General features: G+C 38.7%; 1 protein-coding gene across 3 annotated transcripts in view; it reads right to left on the reverse strand.

Annotated features, from left to right (window-relative positions):
- Positions 1-26,894, reverse strand: part of CTNNA2 (catenin alpha 2) — a 519,575-nt gene that overhangs the window by 337,723 nt on the left and 154,958 nt on the right. For all 3 annotated transcript variants that reach the window (XM_088133180.1, XM_088133181.1, XM_088133182.1), the window contains exon 7: positions 15,752-15,955. In XM_088133180.1, coding sequence (XP_087989306.1) covers positions 15,752-15,955 — 204 coding nt within the window. The remainder of the gene's footprint in view (positions 1-15,751; positions 15,956-26,894) is intronic.

Consider the following 26,894-nt stretch of genomic DNA (forward strand, 5'->3'; position numbering starts at 1 on the left):
AATATGAAGATATTGAGGTGCTTCTGCCCTTTAGGATCAACTATCGACAGTAAAGGAGCCAACAGTTAAGAATTATGCTGTAGGCTAGCACATGGTAGAGGAGCAATGAAGGCCTTGGAGAAGATATTCAGGATGTATCTATACCTACAAAGATCATATTTATGCAGGCAATTGTTTTCCTTGTGACACTCTATGAATGCTAATGTTGAACTATGAAGAAGCAGCACAGAAAGAATATTGCCATTTTCGAACTTCAGTTTTGGAGAAGGTTCTTGAGAATACCACAGACAGCCAAGAAAACAAATAAATGGATCACAGAACAAATCAATCCAGTGTTCTCAGTTGAAGCATACATGACCAGCCTCAAATTATCATATTTTGGACACATTACATGAACACAGCTCCCTGGAAACATCTGCAATGCCAGGAAAACTGGAAAGAAAGAGAAGAGGACAATCAGCAGCAAGATAAATGGGCTCAATTACAGCAGTGATGGGCAAAAGTTGGGAGACCTGAAGGGCCAAGATGGAGATGGATCATCCTGGAAAAAGTCTATGTGGTCACTAAGAGTCAACATTGACATGACGGCACATAAACAATCGTCAATCAATCCAAGATGAGGAGGAGTTTATATTATTATTATTATTATTATTATTATTATTATTATTATTATTATTATTAATCTATATCCTAGCCTGTATGTTATACAGTTCAAGGTGTGGTAGTAATGTTCCTGCTTCTCATATTCTCTGCAACAACATCCCTTTGAGGTGAGCTGAACTAAAAAAGCATGACTTCCTTTATTAATAAACTGTTTATTAATAAGGAAGCTATTAACAACTCAAAGGAAGATCAATTTCAACCCCCTTCTATTTCTCTTTGAGGAATCCCATTTTACATATATCTGAAAATACTCCAGTAGACCGTTATTCTCCCATTATGGTTAGATTCACACAATATCCTTAATTTAATGCTGACATCCCATTTCCTGGGTATACCCCATACAATGAATTACAAACTAAGCAATGGGCTGGTTTTGCACAATATGTACATGCACATATCCACAACCATCTTAATAAGATGTTTGAATGAAGTGGCTGACTGACCTGATTAAGCACAGTCACTAGAGCATTCATAGGTATGCATATCATAAGCATATCATTTGCAAATCTTCTCTATGTGTAAAGTAATTATTTGAAAATGCACCTTACTTGGAAAGTAACCACTACCTATCTATGGGTCATTAGTGCTGTAGGCTTCTGCCTTTATGGTATTATAGGCTTCCACAATGAATAGATGAACTCTCTAAATGAGATGGATTCTAGATGAGTCTTCAGAAGAGCAAGCATTTTGTTTGGTTTAGCATAATTTACTCCTTAGCACTGCCACTGGCTCATGTTTTGCCTAAATATCTAAATCATGCTTATGCAGCTAGACTACAGTAGGGTTAGCCATCTGGCTGGCTGGCTCATTAGTTAAGAAATGACCCTATGCATAAAAAACAGCTGGGTCATTCCAGGCTAATGAGCCTGCAAGTTTTATTGTCTGTGGTGGATGCTTGTTGATTACTTTGATAAAAGTCTATTGATACATAGACAGAGTAGACCACAGGGGAAAGAGGACTTCACTTTGAATTTTACCAGATATTAAGTACTGTCAACAGCTAAAATGTTTACTTCCATATATCTTTAATGGAGAGTCAATCACGTTGAGCCCAAAAGCTTATATTACAGTTTCAGTTTCTTGCAACTGAAACCCCTCTGCAAGGGTTTCACATAAGCACAAGCAGATTCATAAAGAAAGATAGTTCAGTCTAAAACATTTAGAACTGTAGCTTAAAGGCCCCATTTATTTATTTGTGTGTGTGTATTTGCGACCAAAAGGCCCAAATAGCAAGTTACAAGTATAATCTAAAATCTGGCATTAGATTAAAAAGTTTAACAAGTAAAAGAATTGATAATATTACATAAAACACTTAAAACCCCAACCTATTGATGTGTTGCTAGAGACCTTGTTTTTATAGCCATAGTTAAAATTCTGGCTGTTGTCTCTGTCATTCTAGGATCTTCATCTGCAAGTAAAAATTTAAGATACTTCCTGGTTTTGATTTTAAAATAGGCCTATTTTGATATGAGCTAAGACTGAAACAACACTGACGCAAAATGATTTGAACATCTCACCATACCAGAAAACGTTGGAGCTAACTGGAATCTCTAGACACATTTACTGGAAACAATCTCCCTTTGCCATATGGGTATTAATAAAGCAGGAGTTACTATTACAGCCGCTGCATCTTTAAGATAGGAAAAAGATGGCAACAGTCCATTCCTACTTGCGTGCCAGATATTTTTAAATTAAAATACTGACAAATGTTGAAACAGCACTGTGAGGATATTGCTTCTGGTTCATACACAATCAGCTCAGATCATGCAGATCTGTGGGACAGGCAGCCTGTGTTCAGCCCTGTGGACGCAGCTGAGGGTTGGCTCTCAGCTAGTAGTCTCTAGCACTAACTCTTCAACACGGATTACTGGCATGTAGCTCCATGTATGTAGCCCATGTCTTGTCATGGGAATGGAGGAAAGGGCATCAAAGCCCTCGGCAGAACTCACAGTGATCTCACACCTAGTGTTATCAGGCAGATGAGGTGAGCTATATAATTTGCACTATGACATCATGATGTGCATGATGTCACTGTCCCCCTGGACACCCAGGAAGGGCACTGAACACACCACTCTTACGCCATCACTCGGCTCTCTTGCGCAAACGCAACTGAAATCATATAAGTGATCCTGAAGAAAAAAGTCTCTTTTTCTAAATAAATAAAAACAACCAATGTTTACTGCGACAACAACAACAGTAACAACAACAATAATTATTATAAAGCATGGCCTCTTGCACGGAAAACATTCTTGGCTTTTTTTGTTTCACTTGAACAGTGGAATATGGAGAGAATACAGTGCATTAAGTTTTGCAGGGTTTATTTAAATTTCAATCATTTGAACATGCCTATATAAAAGTGAAATGAAGGACAAAATGAGGTTATTTGGAAAATAGTCCATGTCTGCAGTGAAAATTAAATTTGGCAGTGTTTAAAAAGCATAAGCCTCTTAATACATGAGATAAATAGGCTAGCATTACTATCCTCACAAAGCAAGCAGTAATTTGTTTCTCCCTCCTCTTCCTCTTCCTCCTCCTCTTCTTCTTCCTCTTCTTCTGCTTGAATAGGTCCCTTCTTCAACTCTGTATAGAACTCTATTTCGCTGCATCTTTGAAATGCAACATAATGACCAACTTGGATTTGCCTGTATCCATTTCCCAAGATTGCCAGGATCCAATGCAAAATGATTACAATGGATTCACCATTACTTTATCAAGTCCAATTTCATTCAGTCAATCCTTGCAGGACATCCCCCATCCAAGATATATGGTATTAATGTCTCTGGCCAATTCTTCCCTATCTACTTATTCCACTTAGCCTTAAAGCTCCAATTAAAATCTAATTTTATCTGATCCCTGAATTCAGAGTACTATTTAACAATGGATCTGACAGCCTCACAGAAACTGCATTACCATATATTGTGTTCCAAAGTATCCTTGAGAGTGTTTAAAAAAAAAACACAATCAGCATCCTTTAAAAAAAATAAAGAAATCTATAAGGCTCTTTGATTTCACATTACAAAATACTGGGCTGTTCATAGGGTAGAACTCATATTAAAAATAATTTTCTCCTTCTCCACTGTGCTTGGGATCCTTGCAGGTCAGGATCCCTTTCTTAGACCTTTGTGATGCCTTTCTGGCAATGGACCAACTTCCAAAGAAGTTTACATGTAACATTGTCCTTGGAATACTACCTTATATGGCAACCCTATATGTATTTGTTGGGATATTATTATGCAATAAAATCTCTCGAAGGGTCAACTTATATGACAGAGGGACTCACATGATTCAGGGCAGAACTCCAAATAGGAGATTCTACATATATAAGCTTCTGCATGAGAAGACTCTAACTTTGGAAGAACCTAAGTGACAGCCTGTCCCTGTCTCTTTTGTGTCTCACCTCCAACCTTGAACTACCTAGCTGGAATTCATATCTTTTTACCTAGACCTGAAAATTACTCACTGTTCAAGCCTCTGGACTGTGGCTGCTGCTAAAGACCTATCAGTATCTTGAACTCTGGACTACACCATTGCCTAATGATTCAATCATGAGCACCTCTTGATCTTGAATGCCATAGTTCTCTGTGAATCCTTCAGGACAGCACACAGAAGGTTGGGCTAAACATTTTTAACTGGACAGATTAGTGTTTGAGACCTAGACTGTATCTCAAGTGCTACCCTTGTTTAATTTCTTTATGGTCATGCTTCACATCATTCTATTTCATAAGAGAAATGCAGGTGGAAATAATAAGTCAATTTTCTGTTGTGATGGCTTTTTTTCATATACACACACATACACACACACATACATAAAATTTTGACTTTTAAAATTAAATAATGGGGGAGCATATCAGATGTGATATTGACATAGCACAAAGTATGTTAAAATAGTAAGGGTGCGGTAGGGTCTAATACTTTAAACTTTAATATTTAAAACTTTAAAATATCCTATCTCAGCATTTGAAGTTTTATGCTTCAGAATTTGAGTGTAAATACTTAGCATGAAACATGTGCAGAGAGCTTTCCAATCTTAATCCCTAACTAGCAGCTTGAAATGCAAAACCAGGTTTCATTTACAAAGTCACAGTCTGCAAATACACAAACATTTGCTCTCTGAAAAGTAGACTGTGGGAGGCTTTCATTTTCTCAAATGTACATTTTGGTTACTAGTGTTCTCATAACAATCTGGGTATCTTTTATAGCCACGGCAATTTTTAGCATCTTGTTAAAACTTAAGTTTTATTTTTCAATGTACATGCCCTGTGCATATTTACCTGCCTCCTACACAAGAAACTGTCAATAATTTCTCATGCCAAAATCACCATGAAGCTTAGCCTAGAAACTCAGCAAACATGTTTGCAATTTTATGTTAAAACATAAAAGGAAAGAATTTGCATATTTCTTCATTTTATGCTACAAAACTCTTTAGTACAATGTCTTCTTAAAGAACCTGTACCTCATAAAGCTAAGGTTTGCACTTTGTTTATTATTACTAAATCTCATTTTTATTACAGTTGTAGTACAGCAGAATACAGATATTTCAATAATGCAAAAATAGTATTGTAGTATGCAAGTATGCCCTCTTCTGCTTAATGCAAGATAACACTTTACATATCTATTAAATTAAATTTACAGTTAAGGACCAAAGGAACTTTGGTCACTAATTTTACATTGACAAAAAGAGCAATATGTCATATTAGAACCCTAAACCTAGCAACAAACTCCAAAGACCCCAGATATTCATGGTTAAGAACTTAATATATTCCACTACAGTTACTACTATCTTAATTCTAATACTAAATCAGCCTTATTCAGTTGCTAAAACCTGCTCTACTTATGCCAAGATAACCAAATTGGCAATTGAATAGAATAAAATTAATTAATTAATTAATTAATTAATTAATGAAATAAGAGCCAGGGGATAGGTAAAAGTTGCTGGAATATTAGCAGGAAGACGCAGTTTCAAGTCCACCCTCAGCCATGAAAACTGACTTTTACTTTTTTACAGTCCCACCTACTTCACAGGGCCCTTGTTATAGGGATAATATAAAGGAAGATCTCTGTGTTAAGGCGCTCTGACTTCTTGGAGGAAAAGTAGAACCACCATCACCATCATTATCATCCATTTTTGTTTGTTTTTGGCAGATCAGGTAGTGAAAGAGGAAAAGGCATAAGAATAATGTATTTCTGTGAGTTGGAAAAGGGCCCAAAGAGCTGGAACCCTGCTCAGTATACAGCTTGTTTATTTATTAGTTGCATTTGTATACCACTCAATGGTATACTCAATGGACTCCCAGCAGTATTCAGTGTAGGAACACAATATGGTATGTAACCAAACAACTTAAAATATATATATTACCATGAGTCAAAATCAGCAAATTTGAATTGTTCTTGGAAATGAAATGGAATCCAATGTGTATTAATATTTTTTGCCACATAAACTAGAACTTGTACAGCAGGGGGACCTTGGTGGGGGCACAGCTAAGCTTTTTAGACCTCTGGGAAGTTTCAGATGGGTTAGAAGATGAAGCCGCTAAAAATGCAGCTGCCCCAAATTTGCTAAATGCACCACACACAACTCCTACAGAGTCTCTCCACACCTGTGGCAAGGGCAAATGCATTCTAGATAGCTCTTTGGTGTTCTGCATTACTTTCTTTTTAAAAACTCTCTGCAGTAGCTCAGTTCTTCTTTTTTTTTAATCCATCAAGGAAGTAGAGCTTTAATTGCCTGTGTTCTTCCAAGTCAGTTCTCCTTCAGCTAACCAGTCAGTCAATGAGAGCACTGCAGTAGAACTCTTGAACCCCTGGCAGAAATGGTTGTTCTTGCTGATCACTCAATTCTCATTTGGGCCTGAAAAGGGACCAAGTTTAAAGGAAGCATTGTACGTAGAGAGTAATGAAGTTGACTTTGACAGAGATATGCGAGCTCTGTTACAAAGCGATGAGGGGAAAAACATATCTTAAAGCCACACCAAACAGAAAGTATGTGGAAGGGGCTCAGGTAGACACCTCTCTAATTCACTGAAGTTTAAGAAGGAGGAAGAGGTCCAGCACCATCAGACTTGCAAGATTCTGTGATAGTAGCCCATCTCAATAGCAGTAGTTTTACCCTTGTGTGCAGCTAATTCCTGGTCTGATTTTCCCAGTGGGGTTGACACTGTATGCCTTAGAAGTCAGAGGCAAGCGTTGTTCAAAATTGTAGTATTAAGTAACTTGCCCTTTTATCTGCAAATACAGCAAGACCCATACTGAAGAGATATGAAAAGAACAGAAAAAGACATCCTCCCCAAAAATGGCTAAATTTTCTTAATTATCACTGAAATGAGTAACAAAATCCAGAGAAGGCAAAATCTGTCTAAGTAGTCACATGATCTACCAATCCACCCTAGCACTGTTCAACAAGATACGCAGAGTAAAAGGCCCAGCCAAGAAATCTAAGTTTGACATGGATGGGATACCTGGGATGGGAGAAGCTCTCTCATATAAAGAGCAGAAGCAGAATTCTTAGAAAATGGGAAAGATGAGAAAAAGGTTTATTTGCCCCATATAGCTTTCCTCCTTCAGCTTCAGTCTCCCAAGTTGACCAAGAACCTGTCTCTTCTGTGAGGATGCTCTTGGGTGAGGATGCGAGTGATTCCATTCATCTATACATGTTTATGTAGCAATATCCACTGTGAAGAGCTTTGAGACTCTCTTTGGAGATTTCCAGCATCTCCTTTCATGTTGCCCCTTCCTTTTTATCCTCCTGAGCTCAGTTCACTCAACCAAGGCATCACTCAGTAGCACGGGAAAAGCTTCCCTGACCTTCCCCTTTTCAAAAGCATTTCACATGCCCCTCCTCCTGAGTTCTTCTCTAAGCATCCTCAATCTGACCAGATCTATCTTTTTTAAATCTTGCCCAGCCCTATGCAGTTGCAACTCCAGCTATGAAACTACAGATAATTTTATTCATCCACTGCCTATCTTTCCATTTGTGGGATGTGTTTAACACTGTCAGCACTACAGTGCATTATTAGGATTTGCTTTTTTGTTTTCTCTGCAAATGACATCCAACTTGGCCACTGAGTTACTTTTGTGCCCCATTAGAACCTGTGTCAATTCATTCTCAAAGAAACCATTGTAAAATTTGGGTTAGGGTTTGGGTTAGGGTTAGGGTCTATAGTACTTACACAGTACGTTGCCATACAACAGCCAGTCAATAGATCCCATATACATGTGGTCAAAATGTAATTTGAATTCAAGCTGCAGATTAGGAGCAGGTACAGGTAACATTCTTGGTCCTTATCATTACTTTCTAAAATTTAATTACCCAATTACTGGTCCTCTTTGATAAATCCTGGTCTTTGATAAAGACCTTCCTTAGAATTCTTTTCATCTGAAACTTGCAAATGTCTGCCCTTCTGTTTTCTTTTCCCCCCCTACTTTTCTCAGATTCCAAGTTATTAGTTCACAGCCATTTCACAGGAGGTAATGCATGAGTCACAGCAAGGCATGTCACAACCAGCAATATTCCAAGAGCTGAAACAATGGATTTTATATGTGAAACCCAACTGTTTTCATCTCGCATGTTCAGGTAAAGCATCCTGACTGTAAAAGACCATTATTTAAATTTCAAGTTATACAAAACAGACCACCACACGAGATGTTCCGAATGCCACTCCTGGCTCTCCATCTGTGTTGATGATACTGAATTCTATATAGGAGATTATAAAGGGTGTAGTGGCATCCAGTGGTTGTATCAGAAACTGGACTCTCATCATTTTCGTAGTGGAAATGATTGCATCTGCAATAAAACCAGCACACTATATTCACTTCAGTGGTCTCACTGAAATATGACACACTCAAAACCCACTTTCTGCAGTTTTAATAATTAGGTACTTTGAACAAGCACTCTCTAGGGTCTCTGCACAGGCCCCCACTCCAATATTTATTATCTCCCTTTCTCCAGGGTATAGAGAGATTATTTTGAAAACTATTATTTTCCCTTGTAGAGTGTGAATAACTTCTCCCTCCCCAAAATAACATAAATCCTGAAATATGTATTACTTAAATATTTATACTCCACCTTGCCTTGTACAAGTTTAGGGCTGCTTGGAAACAGGAATCATACACAAGCAAAATATAACATTCCATTTATTTAAATCATACAATCACCTGGTAATGTGGACATTAATCATCCAAGTAAATTATTTAAAAGCTAAGTTTATGATCAAGTCTAGATGAGCAAAATTTTGCTCAGTTGTAAGGATGTTCCAGATCCCAAACAAACTTTCATGCCCTAAAAGTTCTTTCAAACTATTTCAGATGCACTCCCTTTGGCAGAAATAAGACCCAGAACATGTTGGTTGTTCCAGGTATTGGAAGAAATAAATCCAGGTGGATCTCAAGGTAATTTTTATGGAATAAGAAGGAAAGTCTCTTTCACATGGTCTGCCCATCCCACAACTTCCCAGTGCCTTTCCTTCCTCCCTGGCCTCCCATCAGACTCTGCTGATGTATTCACCTCTCAACCTTCACATTATTGCTACCACCACTTATGTCTATACAGACCATCACTAAAGAAATCTTCTCAGGCCTGGCTTTCTCCCATTCCTCAGTTCCTACTTCACTTTGGTCTTCTCTCCAAGGGAAGCCGCTAGTGGGAAGAAGTAGCGACCCAAGATAAGAGATGGCTACCACGAACCAAGTTTAACTCTCTAGAAACCAGATCAGTTACATTTGAGAGTCTTGAATGACATGGCAGATGCCACCTCAGAGCCCCTTTCAGTGATCTTTGAAAACTGAAGGACACACATGTATATTTAAGTGTAAGACACGAACACATATAGTGGGCAGGGGAAATCTACAGGATTTCAGCTGGAGTTGGCGATCCCTAGGTTGACAAGGCAGACAAACGGAACATAGCAGAGGACTTACATACGTATGAGTGTACATGACTCTGTATGCAACCAACAGTTGGCGTATGCTGTATTTACCTGACCCTGGATTTAAGATAATCCCATCAGAAAAAGAAAGAGTATATATACAGGCACATATATGCACATACAGTACATGCACACACAATCGTGTATATATTCTCCATATTGTTGTTTAGTCATTAAGTCGTGTCCGACTCTTCGTGACCCCATGAACCATATTGAGCCAGGCCTTCCTGTCCTTCACGGCCTCCCTGAGTTTGCTCAGTTTCATGCTCATTGCTTCAGTGATGCTATCTAACCATCTCATCCTCTGCCGTCCTCTTCTCCTTTTGCCTTCAATCTTTCCCAGCATCAGAGTCTTCTCCAAAGATTCTCCATATTAATATAGAGCAACTGGTATCAAGAACAGAGAACACTTGTTCATGTGTTCATGTACTATCTATTTCTGTTCATTCATTCATTTATTCCTGCAACTGGAGTAGAAAGAAGTTGAATGTGTGATCAATAGCTTTAAAACAATGTTGGGATTTCAATGATCTCTTCAAACAAGAGTTTGACATCTGCTTCCCAGAATTTAATTACTTTGACATTTAGATGAATGGGAAATTTATCAGCAAGTTGTTTCTTTCCAACCCATCAAGTTCACTGGGTTGGAAAAAAAAAAATGAAAGTTGCAATCTGAACTCCATCTGTGATAAAACTGTGATAGAACTTCACTGGGCTTACCAAAGTAGTTAATTATTTAAAAATGCTACCTTTAATAGCTTTGATTTTCTAAGCATTCCTTGAAAAGCCAGAAATACAATTATGGGATCAATTGATATATGGCCATGTCTAAGCTACTATAACTAAATTAGACAATCCAGATGACTCAGCTATCCAGCTCTGTCACCAATCATTGAAGGCAGGTTGGAGACAGCTATGGATATCTTGCTGTCTCATGAATGCAATTTACTGCTCACTGCCTTACAGATTAACCTTGTGCAGTTCTAACTCTTCATCTGAAGGAGTACAAGGATGGCCCCTCCCTTTCTCAGCAGGAATCTCAGCTGCAGCGCTTAAATACAGGCTTTCATTTCCCATCAACCTTATTACAATTTGTTCTGTTTTCTACATCAGCTCCTCTAAGTACCCAGGACAATCTTTCATCTTTCACTTGCCTACCTGACTATGCTGAGGACTAACAACATTATTTAGGTTTGTTACTTCATGGAGCAAAGCCATGCAATTCCTTACAGTTTCTTTATCTTATAAGGATAAGGAATATTCCAAAATATCAAACAGCCAGACTAGCTTGTCTTAATCCAACATTTTTGTTGTTGAAATCTTTCCTATTATGCGGCATCATAAAAGCATCCAAAATGAAACTATGCTGTTATTTTTTTCCACTGACCATGTTGCTTCTTGGTTTTCTACTCCAGGGTTGGGGGGTTGGGGAGGAGGGGGGAGATTATGAATCCACAGCTTTTTATTACATTAAATATGGCTTGTAATTATGCTATATACCTGCATAATTGCACCCCCTCATTTCCACTGCCTGATCCACGAAAGCCTTTTGGAAGGTGGCTGTGCAGTTTTCTTTGCCACCGCAGACCCTGGAACATAGAAAGAAGTTGGGGGACACCTCAGGCCAGTCAGGGGTTCCCTCCAGTTGACTGATAGCAAAATGCCAAGACAGCATTCAATCTGGTCGCAGAGGAACAAAAACCCCTCATCCATCCATTCCACATGGAGAGAAAACAAGATGTAAGATACCCCACCACCCTCATTTCCAGAACAGGGCTGTGTGCATCTGTCTGGCCATTTGTAAAAGAAAAATCTAAGCTGTTGCTCTTAAGGAGACAGCTAGGAAGCCACCAAGCCACCGTTTTTCTGTTGCACTGAAAAGCTTATTGGTAGCTGAGAGGACAGCAACTGTGCAGTGAGATGTTTTCCACTGCTAGTGCAGCGGCTGGATTAGCAATGGGTGCCAGGAAGAGAGGACCCTGGAAGTTGTTTTGGGGGACGCGGGAGAGATGACTGGAGAAACAAAAGTCCCTTCACCCCTTGTTCCTTCGCCCCACGCAAAAGGAAAAGAATTTGCCAGTGTGGCTTGTGCCCTACACAAGGGAAGGGAAACACAGACATCACGCTTAGCATTTCACACCAGCATCCTTGCATGACCTGTTGTGTGCACATGAACCATTGCAATGATCTGCCAAAAGAGAGAGAGAGAGGAAAAACAGACCAGATTAATCCTGGCTGTATTTTAAATGGAAGTCGCAGATTAATAGCTCTTTGGTCAAACGCCAAAAAGAAAAGAAAAAAAAAGGTCTGGAAGGTGGTTGTGACGGGGTGCATCCTTTAAGCCCCTGCGAGCAGAACGATTTGCCAGCTAAAGCCAGTGAAGCAAGGGAGACAGACATGCCCCCCCCCCCGGTTATTTGCTTGCTTGTTTGTTTATTCATAAGACTCATATATCACTTCAATATTGACAGCTTTAAGCAGTGATGACCACAGCAACAACAACAATTCACCAATGTAAATATTAATGAAAAAGTATCTAACATATACATAACAGATGGACGCCAAATTCTGCAAAACTGCATTACTGTGGATGGAAAGTTTTTGTTTCGTTCTGCTTGTGTGTACGTTTATTTTTTTTTTTATGATTTTGGATGCACTGCAACTGAGCTAGCAATTAAGAGGCTCGTCTGTGAAACGCAGAGGACAGCATAAGAAGAGATGTGGAACGGTTCAAAGGCTCTGGCGGGGAGCACCTGACAGCTTCAGCATCTTCTGCCACCCATTCTGACTTTTGTCAGAAAATAAGGCCCAGAGGGATGCCTGATTCAAACCAACCAGAGAAACAACCAGTGAAAGCTAGCAGGATTCAGTCAATATTTCCTTAACCTCTTTCCCCAAAGTGCATGCAGTACATTTGGAAGATAGTTAAGGTGTGATTTTTATTAACTTCCACAAGGAAATTCCATTGTGCTGCTGAGAATAGTCAAAATGAGGACTTGGCCAAACCAGCTGGAACACTCTTACAGTGCTTCTGCAAAGAAGAAGAAATAAGGAATGACAAGTGTTTTTGCATAATGAGATTGGACACTGCTGGCAAAATTAAATATTATTTGCTTCAAGTCCTAGAAACCAGTGATGGTACACAAATTATTGCTCAGTTTCTCAGACTGTATCTTACAGAGCTATGCAAATCCTTCAGCAAAGGTGTCTGGGAAAATGCAGAAGTACTTACAAAGTGCCTCTTTCTGAATAGTTAAAACAGCCACATCCTTTTCTCAGGTTCATGCTCTGATGTTGCCCCCAGCTTTAGAAGGATTTGTGGTTCCCTAATATCCACTTAAGAAGAGTTCTAATTATCTTTCAGTAATATTTTAGAAACGGATGGTATGGCTGAAGTTGAGGAGGAATTGCTGTACTGCCTGTTTATTTTCTAACTGCAAAATAAAGAGACCTGATAGTTAATTCAAATTCTGAATAGGGCAGTTTTTTCATTCATCCAACAGAAGACTTCATCCAATGGGCAGAACTACCAAGCATTCTTAGGGATCTCTCTATTGCATATAATAGAGGGATATCAAAGGATAAGCAAGCAAAATCCTTGCTTATTACTACATGTATTTAATTAGTTGATTTATGTTATTAGTGGCCCCTCAAAAGTACGTGGTTTTTCTTGGGCAAATCAAAACACTAATATTTCATTGCCCCTTTCGCCCACACTGATTAACGGCACCATCGATACAATTTAGAATTAACATATTTTTGGGATTGTTTTTATTGAACTGAATTATTTTTTCTTTGGTTGTTTCCTGCCCAATTCCTAAACAACTCTGGGCAGGTTACAATTAAACGCCAACATATTAAAAGAAATAACCACCAACCAGAAGAGCAAAATACCAAAACAAATCAAATCAAATCAAATCAAATCAAATGAAAATAAAATAAAATAAAATAAAATAAAATAAAATAAAATAAAATAAAATAAAATAAAATAAAATAAAATAAAGCAAAGCGAAACAAGAAGGGGCTCCACAATTACCCTGTCCCCAAGACCTGGAAAAACAATAATGTCTTTAACAATTTCCTGAAGAACATAACAGTGGGAGACACGTGAATCTCTGTTGGAGGGGACCATTCCAGAGGGCAGACTCCACACTCTCTTCTCCTCACCATGATGTTGTTAAAGAAATGAATTCAATTAGTCTTGAACAACAGCAGCAGCAGCAACAAAACTTCTGCCATATTTATTGAAACAGCATACTTAAGATTAGTATTAACAAGGGCCAGTATCCCTGTTCACTTTTGGTTCCAAGTCACCAAGATTGGTAGATCAACTATAAGACAAACTCATATTCTGTCTTCCCAATAAGAAAAATCATTTTTATCAGATGTGAGATCTAACTTTAATATAAAATAGATGTATTCATTTGTATATGAAAAATTAAGATGTTCCAGAATTAGGGTCTGAAAATAAAATATATTTATTAGTTTTGGGTATCTCAAACAACTTCACATAAAAACATAAACTAAAAGGGGGGGGGGCAACAGATGGACCTTACCAACTTTCTACTGAAAATCCATTTTAGAGCTCACAATAATTCTAGAAGACAAAACTATAGAAAGAGCCAGTTCAATTCACTGTTTTACAACTTTCACCTTAAAACCAACCCGCATCCACCTTTTCTTGACATTTGCATTCAGACAACTTGACCATCATCTGAGAAAACATTGCAAGCCATTTCAGACCCTTTAATTTTCCACTTGAGAAAGAAAGAGGCCTTGAAGTCAGCTCCATTTGATTCAATAATAAAAGCTATTCAGTGCATTGAAAGTTGTCTTCAAAGATAAAATAAAGCAATGGGAAGTCTCAAGCATCTCCAGTTCTTGTTTTATGTAGCACATTATTGATTTTCACAGAAAAGATCAGCTATATCACATCTTTTTTATAAAACTTTAAATCATATTTAGGATGTTGGAATCTTGAGAAGAATCAGTTTGTGATTCACCAGCATTTACTAGACTTGAAAAATCTTTTCCATATCTAAGAAGTATACCTTTCTCTCCCCCTCCCTCCCCACTCTTCAACAAAATAGTTAAGGTCTATATCAAAAGTTCCCTACAACACACGTCTGAAATATCCAAAAAGATTAATGTTCCCCTTTAAAATGAAAATATATTTATAAAATTAGCTGTCATTAATTTAAAATATTTCATTTCAATATTATTCAAATTCAGTTCTTGACAACAAGATAGGAAGTTATACAAAGTGTTCTATGACTTGTGGAGGCCTTTGTGTTATGCACTTCAGGACAGTAAATACCACTGCAAAACAATCAATTGTGTTTTGCTAAGCAATGTTTTGTGGTTCAGATTTAGAGGTATCTTCAACACCCTAACAGAAGCTCTTTAAACAGCATTGTATATTATGCCACCAAAGACTGTGTTTTCTGTGCCTGGAAATTTTAACGGTGGTAATATATTTCAAAGACTTCATTGTAACCACGGCCATAAAGATAGCAATTCAACAGCTCTAGGGAGCCCACGCAAGACGCACTTTCTTAATAACTCCCATTAGACTGTTAACAAGCATCTATCTTTCCTTGATGGATTTCACTTCTTTTTCCCACACACCAACCAAGAGGTTCTATATTTGTTCCAGCGGTTAAAAAAGGAAGTAAATCATGTCTCAAACTATGGGAAAACAAACGACAATAACACTTTACCTAAGTTTTACACCTTCCAAATCTGTAACTTTGTTTGAATGTTATCCTAGTATTATGATATATTTTATACAAAATGGTGTTGGGGGAGAAAATAAGTTATTGATCTTCTCAAGGGATAATTTAAAAAATGGTGAAAGCAATGTGCCACTACCGAAGACGTATGTATTAAACATGTACCCCATTCTAACCAAGGAGCTCAGAGGTTCGCTTTGGTTCGCATTCCAAAACCCAGACTTCACTGAGAACCAAACTCTAAAACTAATCTTCCATGCTTTTACACCATGTCACTTCAAAGGATTCAGAATGATGAATTCTCTACATTATTAAACCAGACCATCTTTCGGGACCGCCAAGGTCTCACCTAGGATAGATGCGGTCAACCGAGCATGCAAGATAATTTCACAATCCACAGAGGGAGAAGAAAGGAAAGGAGGGGGAATCACTTACATTATTCATGTATTCGGTCAGCAAATCCTGCAGGGCCTGTCTCACCGCGTTGCATTCCGCAACAATTCTCTCCCGCCGGTCATCACGGGTACAAGATGAATCGGCCATGAGCGCAGCCCCGCTGATAATGCTCTCCAATCTCTCTTCAAGGGAGGGTCGAAACCGGGCTTCGCTGAACGTCATGGGATCTAAAATGATCTTGTTCTGCAAAACCAAAGCAAGCATGACAGTAGTTTTTAAGAGCTACAATTTCATAGCACAATAGGTTTGAAGGAGGAGAAATGTAAAGATAGCAATAAACCTTTTTTAAAAAAAAAAGATTATTTATTTCTTTAAGCCAAGTAATTGGTTTCAAAGGAATATTTAGGAAATTATGGTGTTCCAGTCATATTCTGAAGTAACAACCCAGTTTGAAAGCAATTGCCTTTGGATACAAAATACTGCAACGGGTGTCAAAAGAAGGCAATTGTGAAAAATATTATCTATTTTTTATTTGATTTGATTAAATTTTGAGGCCACTCAACTCCAAAAAGTCTCTGGGCAGCTTACAACCATAAAACAATACGTAAGATAAAAAGGGAAACATAGAATAGAATTAGAAATACAACTTTCTAAAAACAATAATAAACAGTAGGAAGCAAATGACAAAAATGAAATCAAATGAAATTACACTCACAATATCATCCATCTCACTGAACACCTATTTTTAAAGTCCGCTTCTTTCATTGTTTCTTGCATTCATTTTATTACCAATCATATTCTATTTCTCCATAGACACAAGGAGACACTCCTTAGTTCTTCCTTTATTCTCAAAATAACCTTGTCATGTCTTGAGCAAAATGGAAGTGAGCATCAGAGAGTAGTAGTTTGAAGGTCACTGTGTGAATTTTAGCCCAAGTTGATTCTCAAACTAGGTGTTATCAGGGGAGTATAAAGTATTTTTGGTTGGCCCTTATTGTATGTATGTATGTATTTATTTATTTATTTATTGCATTTCTAAGCCATTCACTACCGCAGCCCCTTCCTACTCAATACCTTATACCATATTCCTATAACTGAGTTTTGTTCCTCCAGTTTAGAACTACAAAGACAAGGAGATTGTAGGAAGCACTAATCCCTGATTTCTTGTTTTGGGGATAAGAATCTAAGCGCTTCCCACAAAACAATTCTACAGCAAAGTTAAAAAACAAAAAGGTCAGTTACCCGGGAACCAAGCCAATGTTTAGAAAGGATTAGATATTTTGAGCAGCAAAGGAACATTCTCAAAACCAGATTACCAGAATTGAACACCACTTAAAAATAGATTAGGCCTTATGTTGCTGCCCCTTAATCACATTCTTCTTTAGCTTCCATTGTATAAAGCAACAGAGCTATCCATCCACCAGGTGAAGCAGCGGTGGGAAATATGACATTATATAGCAATCTAAACCAATATTTGTTTTGGTGGGAAGGGAACCATTTCCTTGTTTTGAGCACTTTACTACTCTGAGAACATTTTATCATTGCATTAACACATTCTGCAGCCACCTGCAATTTGATTTGAAGTGCAAGCAAGCAATGTAGAATCCCAAATGACACATATGCTCCTTTGAAGCATCATTTACTTCAAGACTGGGTTACAAGTCAATCCTAGCTTCTATTTATCTCACAGTAGATGTCAGAAAAGCTAAAACCCAGAATGGCACAAGGACTCTAAGAAGAACAAATTTCTTCAGATGTGTTTAAAATTATGTAGATACACACACACACACACACACACACACACACACACATATACATGTCTGTGCACATGTTGCTCAATAAAGGTATTTATTGGCAACATGTTTATTTACTGGCAACATTTAAAGGCGAAGGTATAACAGATATAGAGAAAACACAGAAGGAATCAGTTCCTATTTGGCTCAGTCTCCTCTGAGAGGAAAGTATGAAATCCACTGGGCAATTGCAAAGGCTGGTTGAAGGGACAGGACTCCAGTATGAGTTGGCAGAAGCACTGTCACTTAGCCATGTGGTTGGGCCTGCAGAACCAAAGGGTAGAGCTTTGAAACCTCTTCGGTGAGAGGTCTGCTGAATCTGGCCCTGCCTTCTGCCTAGTGCAGCTACTTCTTCATGGTTACTGCTGCCATCACTGACTCTTCCAGAGTTCATCATTTGGCATCTTCTCCCTAATTCTCCAGTCAGTGAGATATGAAGGTCCTACAACCTGTGGGGTTCTTCTGACAAATAGAAGGTAAAAATGGGGAGTATCGAATAATTTCTATTATACAGCCTCTATAGTGTACAGACATATGTGTATAGAGGTTTCAGCCTCCACACCTCCTTTTTGGGAGATAAATCAATCTCACAAGAGATAAACGAAATCAAAATTTTACTTTTAAAAGGCATCACAAACTATTTTATTTATTTATTTATTCCTACTTGCATGTCACTGAATGAGTAGACTCACATCTGGTTACAGAACAATCAACAAAAGCATCCATCAACAAAAACATTACAAATTTCCATGGAAGATATAAACAAATTAAAACAACCAAGAACTAATCAAAGTTACAACAAAACAAAGATAAAAATATAAAATAGTTATCATTAAAAATAAAACCAATCATAACAAATCAAATAGAACAATATCAAAAAAATAAATCAATATAAGAAATTCAAAGTAAATACATTAAGATGGTGAGAATAAACTATTCAACCAAGTGATTTCAGAAAAATTCCAATTTCAGTAGGTTCTGGAATACTAGAAGGGATAGAACCTCCCTTAATTCTAAAGGCTAGACAGCCACTGAGAAACAGAAAAATGATAGATGAAGCACAGTTTACAAAAATTCATGCGATGATTTGAGCAGATTGAAAGATGGTCTTTGTCTGCTATAATCAGTGATCTCATAAGAGAGATGGCTTTCAAGTTATACATCGGCTCCCAAGAAATTAATAAAGAGGAAAGTAAATCTTACAGTTTCCTTTCTTGGGCAAGGAAATAGGACTCAGAGAGTTAAGCTACACAAAGACAAAAGTAATTAAAACTAAGCATAACATCCAAACCTTGAGATACCTTTGAGATACCCTAAATCCTGAAACAGTCATCTGGTACTTTCTCCCTGGTTTCTTGGTATAATTTTAGCCATTTATCAGAGGGGGATGGTATGCTTCACTTTTTTTTTTTTTTCTTTGGCCAGCTCAGGCACAGAAACCTCTTCTGATCTGTCTGGGAGTTCAACCTTCATCTAAAAAAAAAAAAAGATTCTTTCTAGGAGGGGAGTTGAAGGAATCTCCCAAGTATGCATGTTAAACACTGTGTTTAAGAGAAGATGTATATTCCAATACAGATGCTGTCTGCCATTTAGACTGGCAGGGAGGCTTCCATATTTTGAATGCTGGTTGCCTATTCGCCACAGTCTGAGAACACATACTATACTGTTCTTGAATTAAAATCTATCTGATAGTCTATCTGGATCTCTATTTATTATTTTTGGTAAGTTCTGGGGAACACAATGAAATGAAAATCAGAAGACAACAAATTATAGATTGACATCAATTCTTTGGAAGTTTCTGCACCAGATTATTTAGTTCTTTTATTTAGATTTTTTTTATCCTGCCTTTATTATTTTTATAAATAACTCAAGGTGGCAAATATAGCTAGTACTCTTTCCTCCTTCTATTTTCCCCCAACAACAACCCTGTGAGGTGAGTTGGGCTGAGAGAGAGGGACTGGCCCAAAGTCACCCAGCTGGCTTTCATGTCTAAGGTGGGACTAGAACTCACCATCTCCTGCTTTCTAACCTGGTGTCTTCACCACTAGGCCAAACTGGCTCTTATAAAGCAATTAATGTACTGCTTGAAAATAATGCATGTTGCATTATGTACATAACAAGTCATCTCTGGCTACTTTAAAAAATGAAATAAAAAGGAAACTCACAGGGATAATTTGCATTCTCCTAGGATATTCTGGGACATTAACAGAAAATCACTGTGAGCACTTGGACTTTGTCTTATCTGCTTAATCTAGAGCCTACTTCTTTATGGCATGTGAAATTTAACACATCAATTTGCTTTCTCCCTTCCCCCCACCTTTTTTCCCCCCCAGAAGGGTATAGACAAGAGAGTGTATAAAAAGAGGAGCTATTTGGAGTTGCAAAATCTTCGAGACGTGTAGGAGACATGTAGACGTGGGCAAAGAGGCAAATGCTGCAGTGACCTGCAAGGTGTGTGCCATGCTTGTATTCCTACCTAAGGAGGATTCCAATTATATTGCACTAAGTGAACACTCACTGCATTGCTGGGGGACAAAGTGGAAAGTCTGGTGGCACATCTGACAACACTGAGACTTGTCAGGGAAGATAAGGAGTTTCTGGACCATGCAGAAGAATTGTCTGCAAAACAATTACAGGAAGGAATAGACTACTACTAAGAAAACAGGATCCCTGGAGGAGGAGAGCTGGCAACATGTAACTCAGAGAACCAACAGAACCAAGAGACAGTCCCTGTCACTGCAACTACACAGTCATTTTCAGGTCCTCCCCGTGGAGGGTGACTCAGACTTCTGGAGAAGCGTTTTCACCCAGCATTCCAGAGAGAGGAAGGAAAGATGTTCAGGTTTATTTGGAGGTGAGGAACCCAACGCTTGTCCCAAAAAGGAAAAAGCACAGGGTGGTGATCAGTGATTTGCTACCGAGAGCAATCTACAAACCAGACAAGATATCAAGGAAAGTATGATATCTCCCAGGTGTGAACATCCATGATATGACAGAGAGGCTGACTCAACTAATCAAATATACTGACCACTATCCCTCTGTTTATCTTGTTTCATGTTGAACAAATGACATGCTAGAAAGAGCCTAGAAAGAATATTGAAGGACTACAAGGAGTTAGGCAGGAAGGCTTCTGCTAACTAACTTCCACTCTCATTAACTGTATAACAAGTTTCACATGCTCTGTTTGAGAGACAGGAATCACCCCTTTACCCTCACCTTCCCCTACCTGTTTCTTACTGACATGTATACTTTGCTAAACTACATGAGAATTACCTGATCAATCACTCTGATGCTTTTCCCATCACTGGATGGGAACTAAGGACTATAATGTGCCTAAAAAGCTCCAAGCATGGACCTAAGCCATGACATACAACCTCTCCTGCATTGTCCATCATGGCTGATTGGGAAAGGATCTCTCCCATAAGATCGAAAGCCTTATTTCGGTCACTCTGGCATCTGTTGTTCATTCTTTCTGCAGCAGCCACAGCCAACACCACCAGGAAAATACAGACCAATCAACTTGACATCAATACCTGGGAAATTCGTTGAAAAGAAAATCAAAAAGTGGGTGCGCAAGCCCTTGGAAAGGAACAAAGTGATTACTAGAAGCTCTGGCAAAGTATTAGATTAGTAGCCCCAAGGGAGTGGCGTGGATGTAAAGTAATTAATTAAGGCATTTGATAAAGTTGACAATAGCTTTCTTCTTCATAAAAGGGAACAATGTGAGATGGATGTCCCACCACCAGATGGGCTTGTAGTTGATTGAACAACCATACCCAATATGTTGTCCTTAACAAATTTATGTCTACAAGGAGAGAGTTATGCACTGGAATACCTCAGAGTACTGTCCTGGACCAGCCTCTTCAACGTTTCTCTAAATGACTTAGATGAGGGGATAAAAGGGATGCTCAGAAAATTTGCAGATGGATTTGAGGTGGGGGAGAAGACAGGATCAAGATACAGAGAGATCTTCATAGATTTGAATATTGGGCCTTTTCCAACAAAATACAGTCCAAAATGTAGGTTTCTGATCTTAGGTAGGAAAAAAATAGATGTATAGGTACAAGATAGGTGGTACCTGGCTCAGCAGTAGTACTTGTGAGAAAGGTATCAGTTTCCTGGTAGGCAATAGTTTAATCATGAACCAGTAGCAAGCTGCAGCTACCAAAAGAGCCACTGCAACCTTGGGCTGCATCAACAGAGGTACCAACATGGCCAAAAGTATTGCTATCCCTCCATTTTTTCCCAAAGAAACCTAATTTGATGTGATATAAGTTGAAACGGACACAAGTAAATGGCACCCACCATTCTATACTCCACAGTCCATACTGCAGACACTTTGCTTTTGATGTATGACTTAACGTATTCTTGTAAATAGTAAAACAAATGAAAATGGCATGGACATAATTACTGGTACCCCTTAGAAGTTAAAGCTCATTATTGGATTTTAGTGACCTCTCAAGCAGACTATTTACTTTATTTAGTATCTCAGGTGCCTTCAGTATCATAATCAGTCGCTCAGCCTGTTTGAATGGAGAAAAGTACTTACACAAGTGTTTTGTGTCACTGTGTGCAGCACAGTGAACGTGGACAAGAGCAAGAAAAGCAGAGAGTTGCCTGAGGAGGAAATACAGCTGATATAATAGAAGGCAGAAACAAGATGGGAAATTATCATAATAGACTGGAGTTGTGGGCCAAAATAACAGAGGGAAACTAGAGACATGGGATGGGCATATCTAGCTTGGGAAGATTTTATATGAAAGGCATTTTGGAATATGAATTAATCAAAAGCAGGACAATTTTGGGCTTCTATTTTTTGGGTATATTCAAGTAAAGGTCAACATTGTCTGAGATTCTTCAATTTGGATTTCTGCAGTGAGCAGGGCCCTGGATTCGATGTCCTAAAGGACCCCCTCGAGGTGCATAATTCTATGATTCTATGTTTTATTTTGCTAAATTGTTTTAGTAAAATTAGGAATAACAAAATAACATCATTCTGCCAAAAGTGTTAAATTGGCAAGAAGGATTTTTTTTTTAATTCCCCAATCTAGACTACAGTCCCGAGATTTCCTGGTGATCTCCCATATGAGCATTAATAAAGTCCAGCCCTACTTAGCTTTTTTTCAAGATCAGCCAAGACCAGCTAAGGTCTGATGCACCTGCGGGCCACAGTCTGCGTGTTCAGAATCCTGAAAGTTTCCAGAGAGGTCACCATGTTCATCTCCTGCAGAAAACCCACTCATGCACTTCTGCCATATAACATAGGAAGGGTGGCGGTGGCTGCTACTATTAAGGAAGATTTTCCAGAACATGGAAACAATCCTTTGGACTCTGAGATACCAAGTGATGGATAGATAAGTGCGTATGCATGCATAATCCAAATTTGCACGGGGGCATACATTTGACAACACACAGTGCACAAGTACAAAGCCTTCTTGGCTCCATGGTTTCAGCCCAGATCCCTGTTTTTCTCCTATCATTAACAGCCAAGCTGCTGCATCACTGATCTAGCAGCATCACGTTTGTTGTGACGGAGAGCCAGAGCGTAAACGGTTGTGCTTGGACAGGTTCAAATCCCCATACACCCACACTGAGCTGTGTGGGTAGCTTGAGGCCAATTACTTAGTCCAACCTACCTTATAGGGCTGCTGTCCAACATTACCTGTATAGGCTACTGAATTCTCAGAGAAAGATAGGACTCAAATGTGATCGTTCATGAAATAAATTAGAACAGCTGTGGGCGGCAGACAGGCACAGAGAAAGAGAACTTCCTCCTCTTCCTTTCTTTAACGATCGTGATTGATAAAGACAGCCCTGCCTCCTTGCAGGCCCTCCTCTCTAGCACAGTCACAGCCCTGTAGCCAGTTGGGGGCCTTGCAGCACAACTGAAAACCAGAACCGTAGAGATACAGACAAATGCTGGCTAATTCATGTTGGGCTGCATGGATTGTCTTCCTCTCTCCTAGAAGAACGGTTTGGGGGACATACAATTATAATCCAGTGATACAATTATTTAAGGGCTCTCTGGGGGAGATGGGTGGCATATAAATAATAATAATAATAATAATAATAATAATAATAATAATATCATCATCATCATCATCAAAGCAAAGACACCTTCACAAGAAGGAAAGAAATTGTTTGATGCACTACCCACTAGATGTCACTATAGCACAACAAACAATCCTTCTAAGTCCTGCTGTTCAAGTTCTCAATGGTCCAGAAGTTTAATAGAAGGAACATTTAAAGACTTACGTTCTGTACTACTGATCTTGGTTATCTTGACAGTTGTTTTTTAAGCAGTCTCTGCAACTGACAGTTTCAGCAAAGGAATTAACAACTGAAATTGTCCTTTCTTATTTTAGTTCTTTAGGTGAACTTCTAGTCTTGTCTCTTGGACCTCAAGGCAGCATCTCACCTCATTATTTCCTCGTAACAGTAACCCTATGAGATAGGTTGGGCAAAGAAATCAACTGAGCTCCATGAGAAAGAGGAGATGTGAAACCTCTCTTTGGTCCAACACTATTCTATTCTCACTCAAAATGTTATATTTATAGATTACCCTTCCAGGGGTGAAAGCATCCTGTGCACTTCCCCCTGCAAAATCATTACAAATGCCACTGAAGTGGTGCTTACATTCACAGAATTCAGTATGTGTAATATAAAGTTCTGTCTATGACAACTGCAAAGTTGTATTGAAAAAGAGCTGTAGAGGCTAATAAAAAAAATCTGGCTCCTTGCTGGACCAGACCAAGTTCCAGCATCTAGCTTTCCACAGCGACGACGACGACGACGACGATTTTATTGATATCCTAAATTGTGTTTCCTTCCCTGAGCACTCATCAGTCAATCCGTCAGTCAATAAAAACCCAGCGACTGTCAGCCTTTCAAGGTAGACCAAATCAGGAAACCAACTCCACAGGAAGATTAGAACTATACTTCATTGAGATAGGCTCTAGGATCAGAATCTTGCAAGTCTGGTTGTGTTTTTCCTCCCCTCAATATCTCTGTGAGTCAGGGTGGAGCCAACCTGAATCTCTTCCTAACTCTACCTCCTTTCCCAGAGCAAAACAAATGCTTCTGCTTTTTTTGATAACGGCTTCTGAAACTTCCTTCAAGGCCATCTCCATGATTCTCTACAGCTTTTTTACTGCTGAGTCCTGGCCAAGAAGGCCTAACAGCAAGACCTTCATTTTACTCCAAAGCCATGGTTTACCTCTACCAGTTGTTTCATATAAAACACTGTACAGCATACGGGACGAGACAGAACTCTGTAGGACATCACAAGCCAAAAGCTAAGGGGCTAAGCTGCATTCCCACCATGCCACCTTGTGGATATGACCTGAGAAGTCCTAGGACCAATGTAGAACAGTCTTCTCCGAACCCAATTCCTCAGAGTAATCCAGAACATGCCCTTAAATCATACTTCACTCACATTTACATTCCAGTTAAAATAATTCTCAAGTTTACTATTATACAACAGCTTCATTGAAATTTAATGAAAATAATCAAGTTCTGGACATATGCCAAAAACAGCCACTGAGCTGAATCACCCGGTGTGATATACGTTGCTTGTTCCAATGCAAAGCCAGTATGATTGTATCTAACTGCATCTTCTTTTAAATATGACTGGAACTGGAATATCATGGTAAATCCTTTTGGTTGGCAATAAAAGGAGAACCCAAGTCAGTTTTTAACCTTGTTAATGTCCCAACAATTGACAGAGATGTATTCTTTAACTATGAGCATCGCTGAGTGATTTCACCATGGCATTAAACAGTAGAAGCTATGTATATCTTCTATTTTGTTGTTGTTACAGGTAGTACTTGTTTAGTGACTGCCTCATACAGCAACCGTTTGCAGTTACAACGGTGGTGAAAAAGTAACTTTGCAACCAGTCCTCACATTTATGACCTTTGCAGGTCTGTAAAACAAAAGAAAGCTGAGGTATTATCATAAGCAGTCGCAGTTTCATTTAATGACCACTTCACTTAATGACCAAGTTGCCAGTCCCAATTGTGGTCACTAAATGAGGACTACCTATACTGCTGATTTAAAATACACTAACGGAATTATGTCATTTAGTTTACTATTCAGGAAGGATTTATTTATCTTGCTGAAATTAATCAGAGAAGCTACAACAAAAATGCAGAGGACTACATTCTTTATTCTAGGCAGGAGGCTTTTTATACCACAGACAATGGACTGTTTTGCTTCTTCAATTTACAGAACGCTGCTGAGCTTACAGAATATGTCCAATTCAAAATGCTGGGTTATGTTGCAGATTTAAGGTTATTTCCTTCTGGACGTTTCCTTCCTTTTTCAGCATGGTAAACACAATTTTGCACATACACAATCGGCATCCATTAAACGTGGCCCTGAGAGGCACCTGCTCCACGCTCTAATGGCAAACCTTTTATTCCCACTGAAACGCTTGCTGACTGCTGTGCAGTAAGTGACCGTGCCACCTGCCTCGCGGTTTCTCCTTTAGTGCTCGCCCTAAAGAGCTCTCTCTTGATTACTTTGCACAAACAAGACTTTTGTTGTTACTCCTGCCCAGATTTAAAATCTGTTTTTCTAGATGTTTGTTTGAGAAAGGAAGCGGCATTCAACTGCCTGCTGTTGTTGTTGTTGTTTTTTTTAAATAAATGATGATGGGTAAGAGGAATAACAATCCCTGGAAGGCATTAAAATAGAAAGCATTCTTACAGGGGCAGTTCCAAATTAAGGCGAAGGGAATTTAGTAATTTTCGGTGAAAAGGTCAGTAACAAATATATTACAGAATAGTAACCCTGCATACATAACACTGTCAAATGTATATTTTCCATATTCTATATCCTAATTAGAGGCATTCTCTTTAAGGCCTAGAACTACTGCTACTGTAGAAGCTATAGCTGTGCCTTTGTTGACTGACTTTGCTGCAGTGGGAAAATTATCTTTATCCAGACCCATCAGAAATATGAAAAGCTATAACTGGTAGTTAGGGAAATTCCAGTGTGTCATTGCGTTTGCCCCTGTTGTTCAGTATAGTACTTTCTGGAGAGCGTCAGAGTGGAACTACCAAGATTTGTGATCCTCATGAGCTGAACATGTATGGTTCCTATCCTTGTGTATGAAAACTGGGTGGAAGAAAGCTTTTTATCAGTTTCTTAGTGAAAGTAACATGATTTAGGAACTTCCTTCCATTGCTGAAGGCCTGCCCTGTGGAACAGCCTCCCCCATGAGATTTGGAGGCCTCAACCCTCTTGCCTTCCAGAAGAACATTACCATATGGCTTTTTCCCAGGGCATAAGAGGAACCCAATATACATGTGTCTGTCTTGTTGAGTGGCTCAGTTTTCTTTTCTATTGGATTATTTTTAACTTTGTTCCATTATGGATTTTTTAAT

This window comes from Python bivittatus, unplaced genomic scaffold (genome assembly GCF_059951505.1).
Source record: "Python bivittatus isolate LINGU-HERP-01145 unplaced genomic scaffold, Pbiv_v1 ctg000070_np1212, whole genome shotgun sequence".
Classification (NCBI taxonomy): Eukaryota; Metazoa; Chordata; class Lepidosauria; order Squamata; family Pythonidae; genus Python; species Python bivittatus.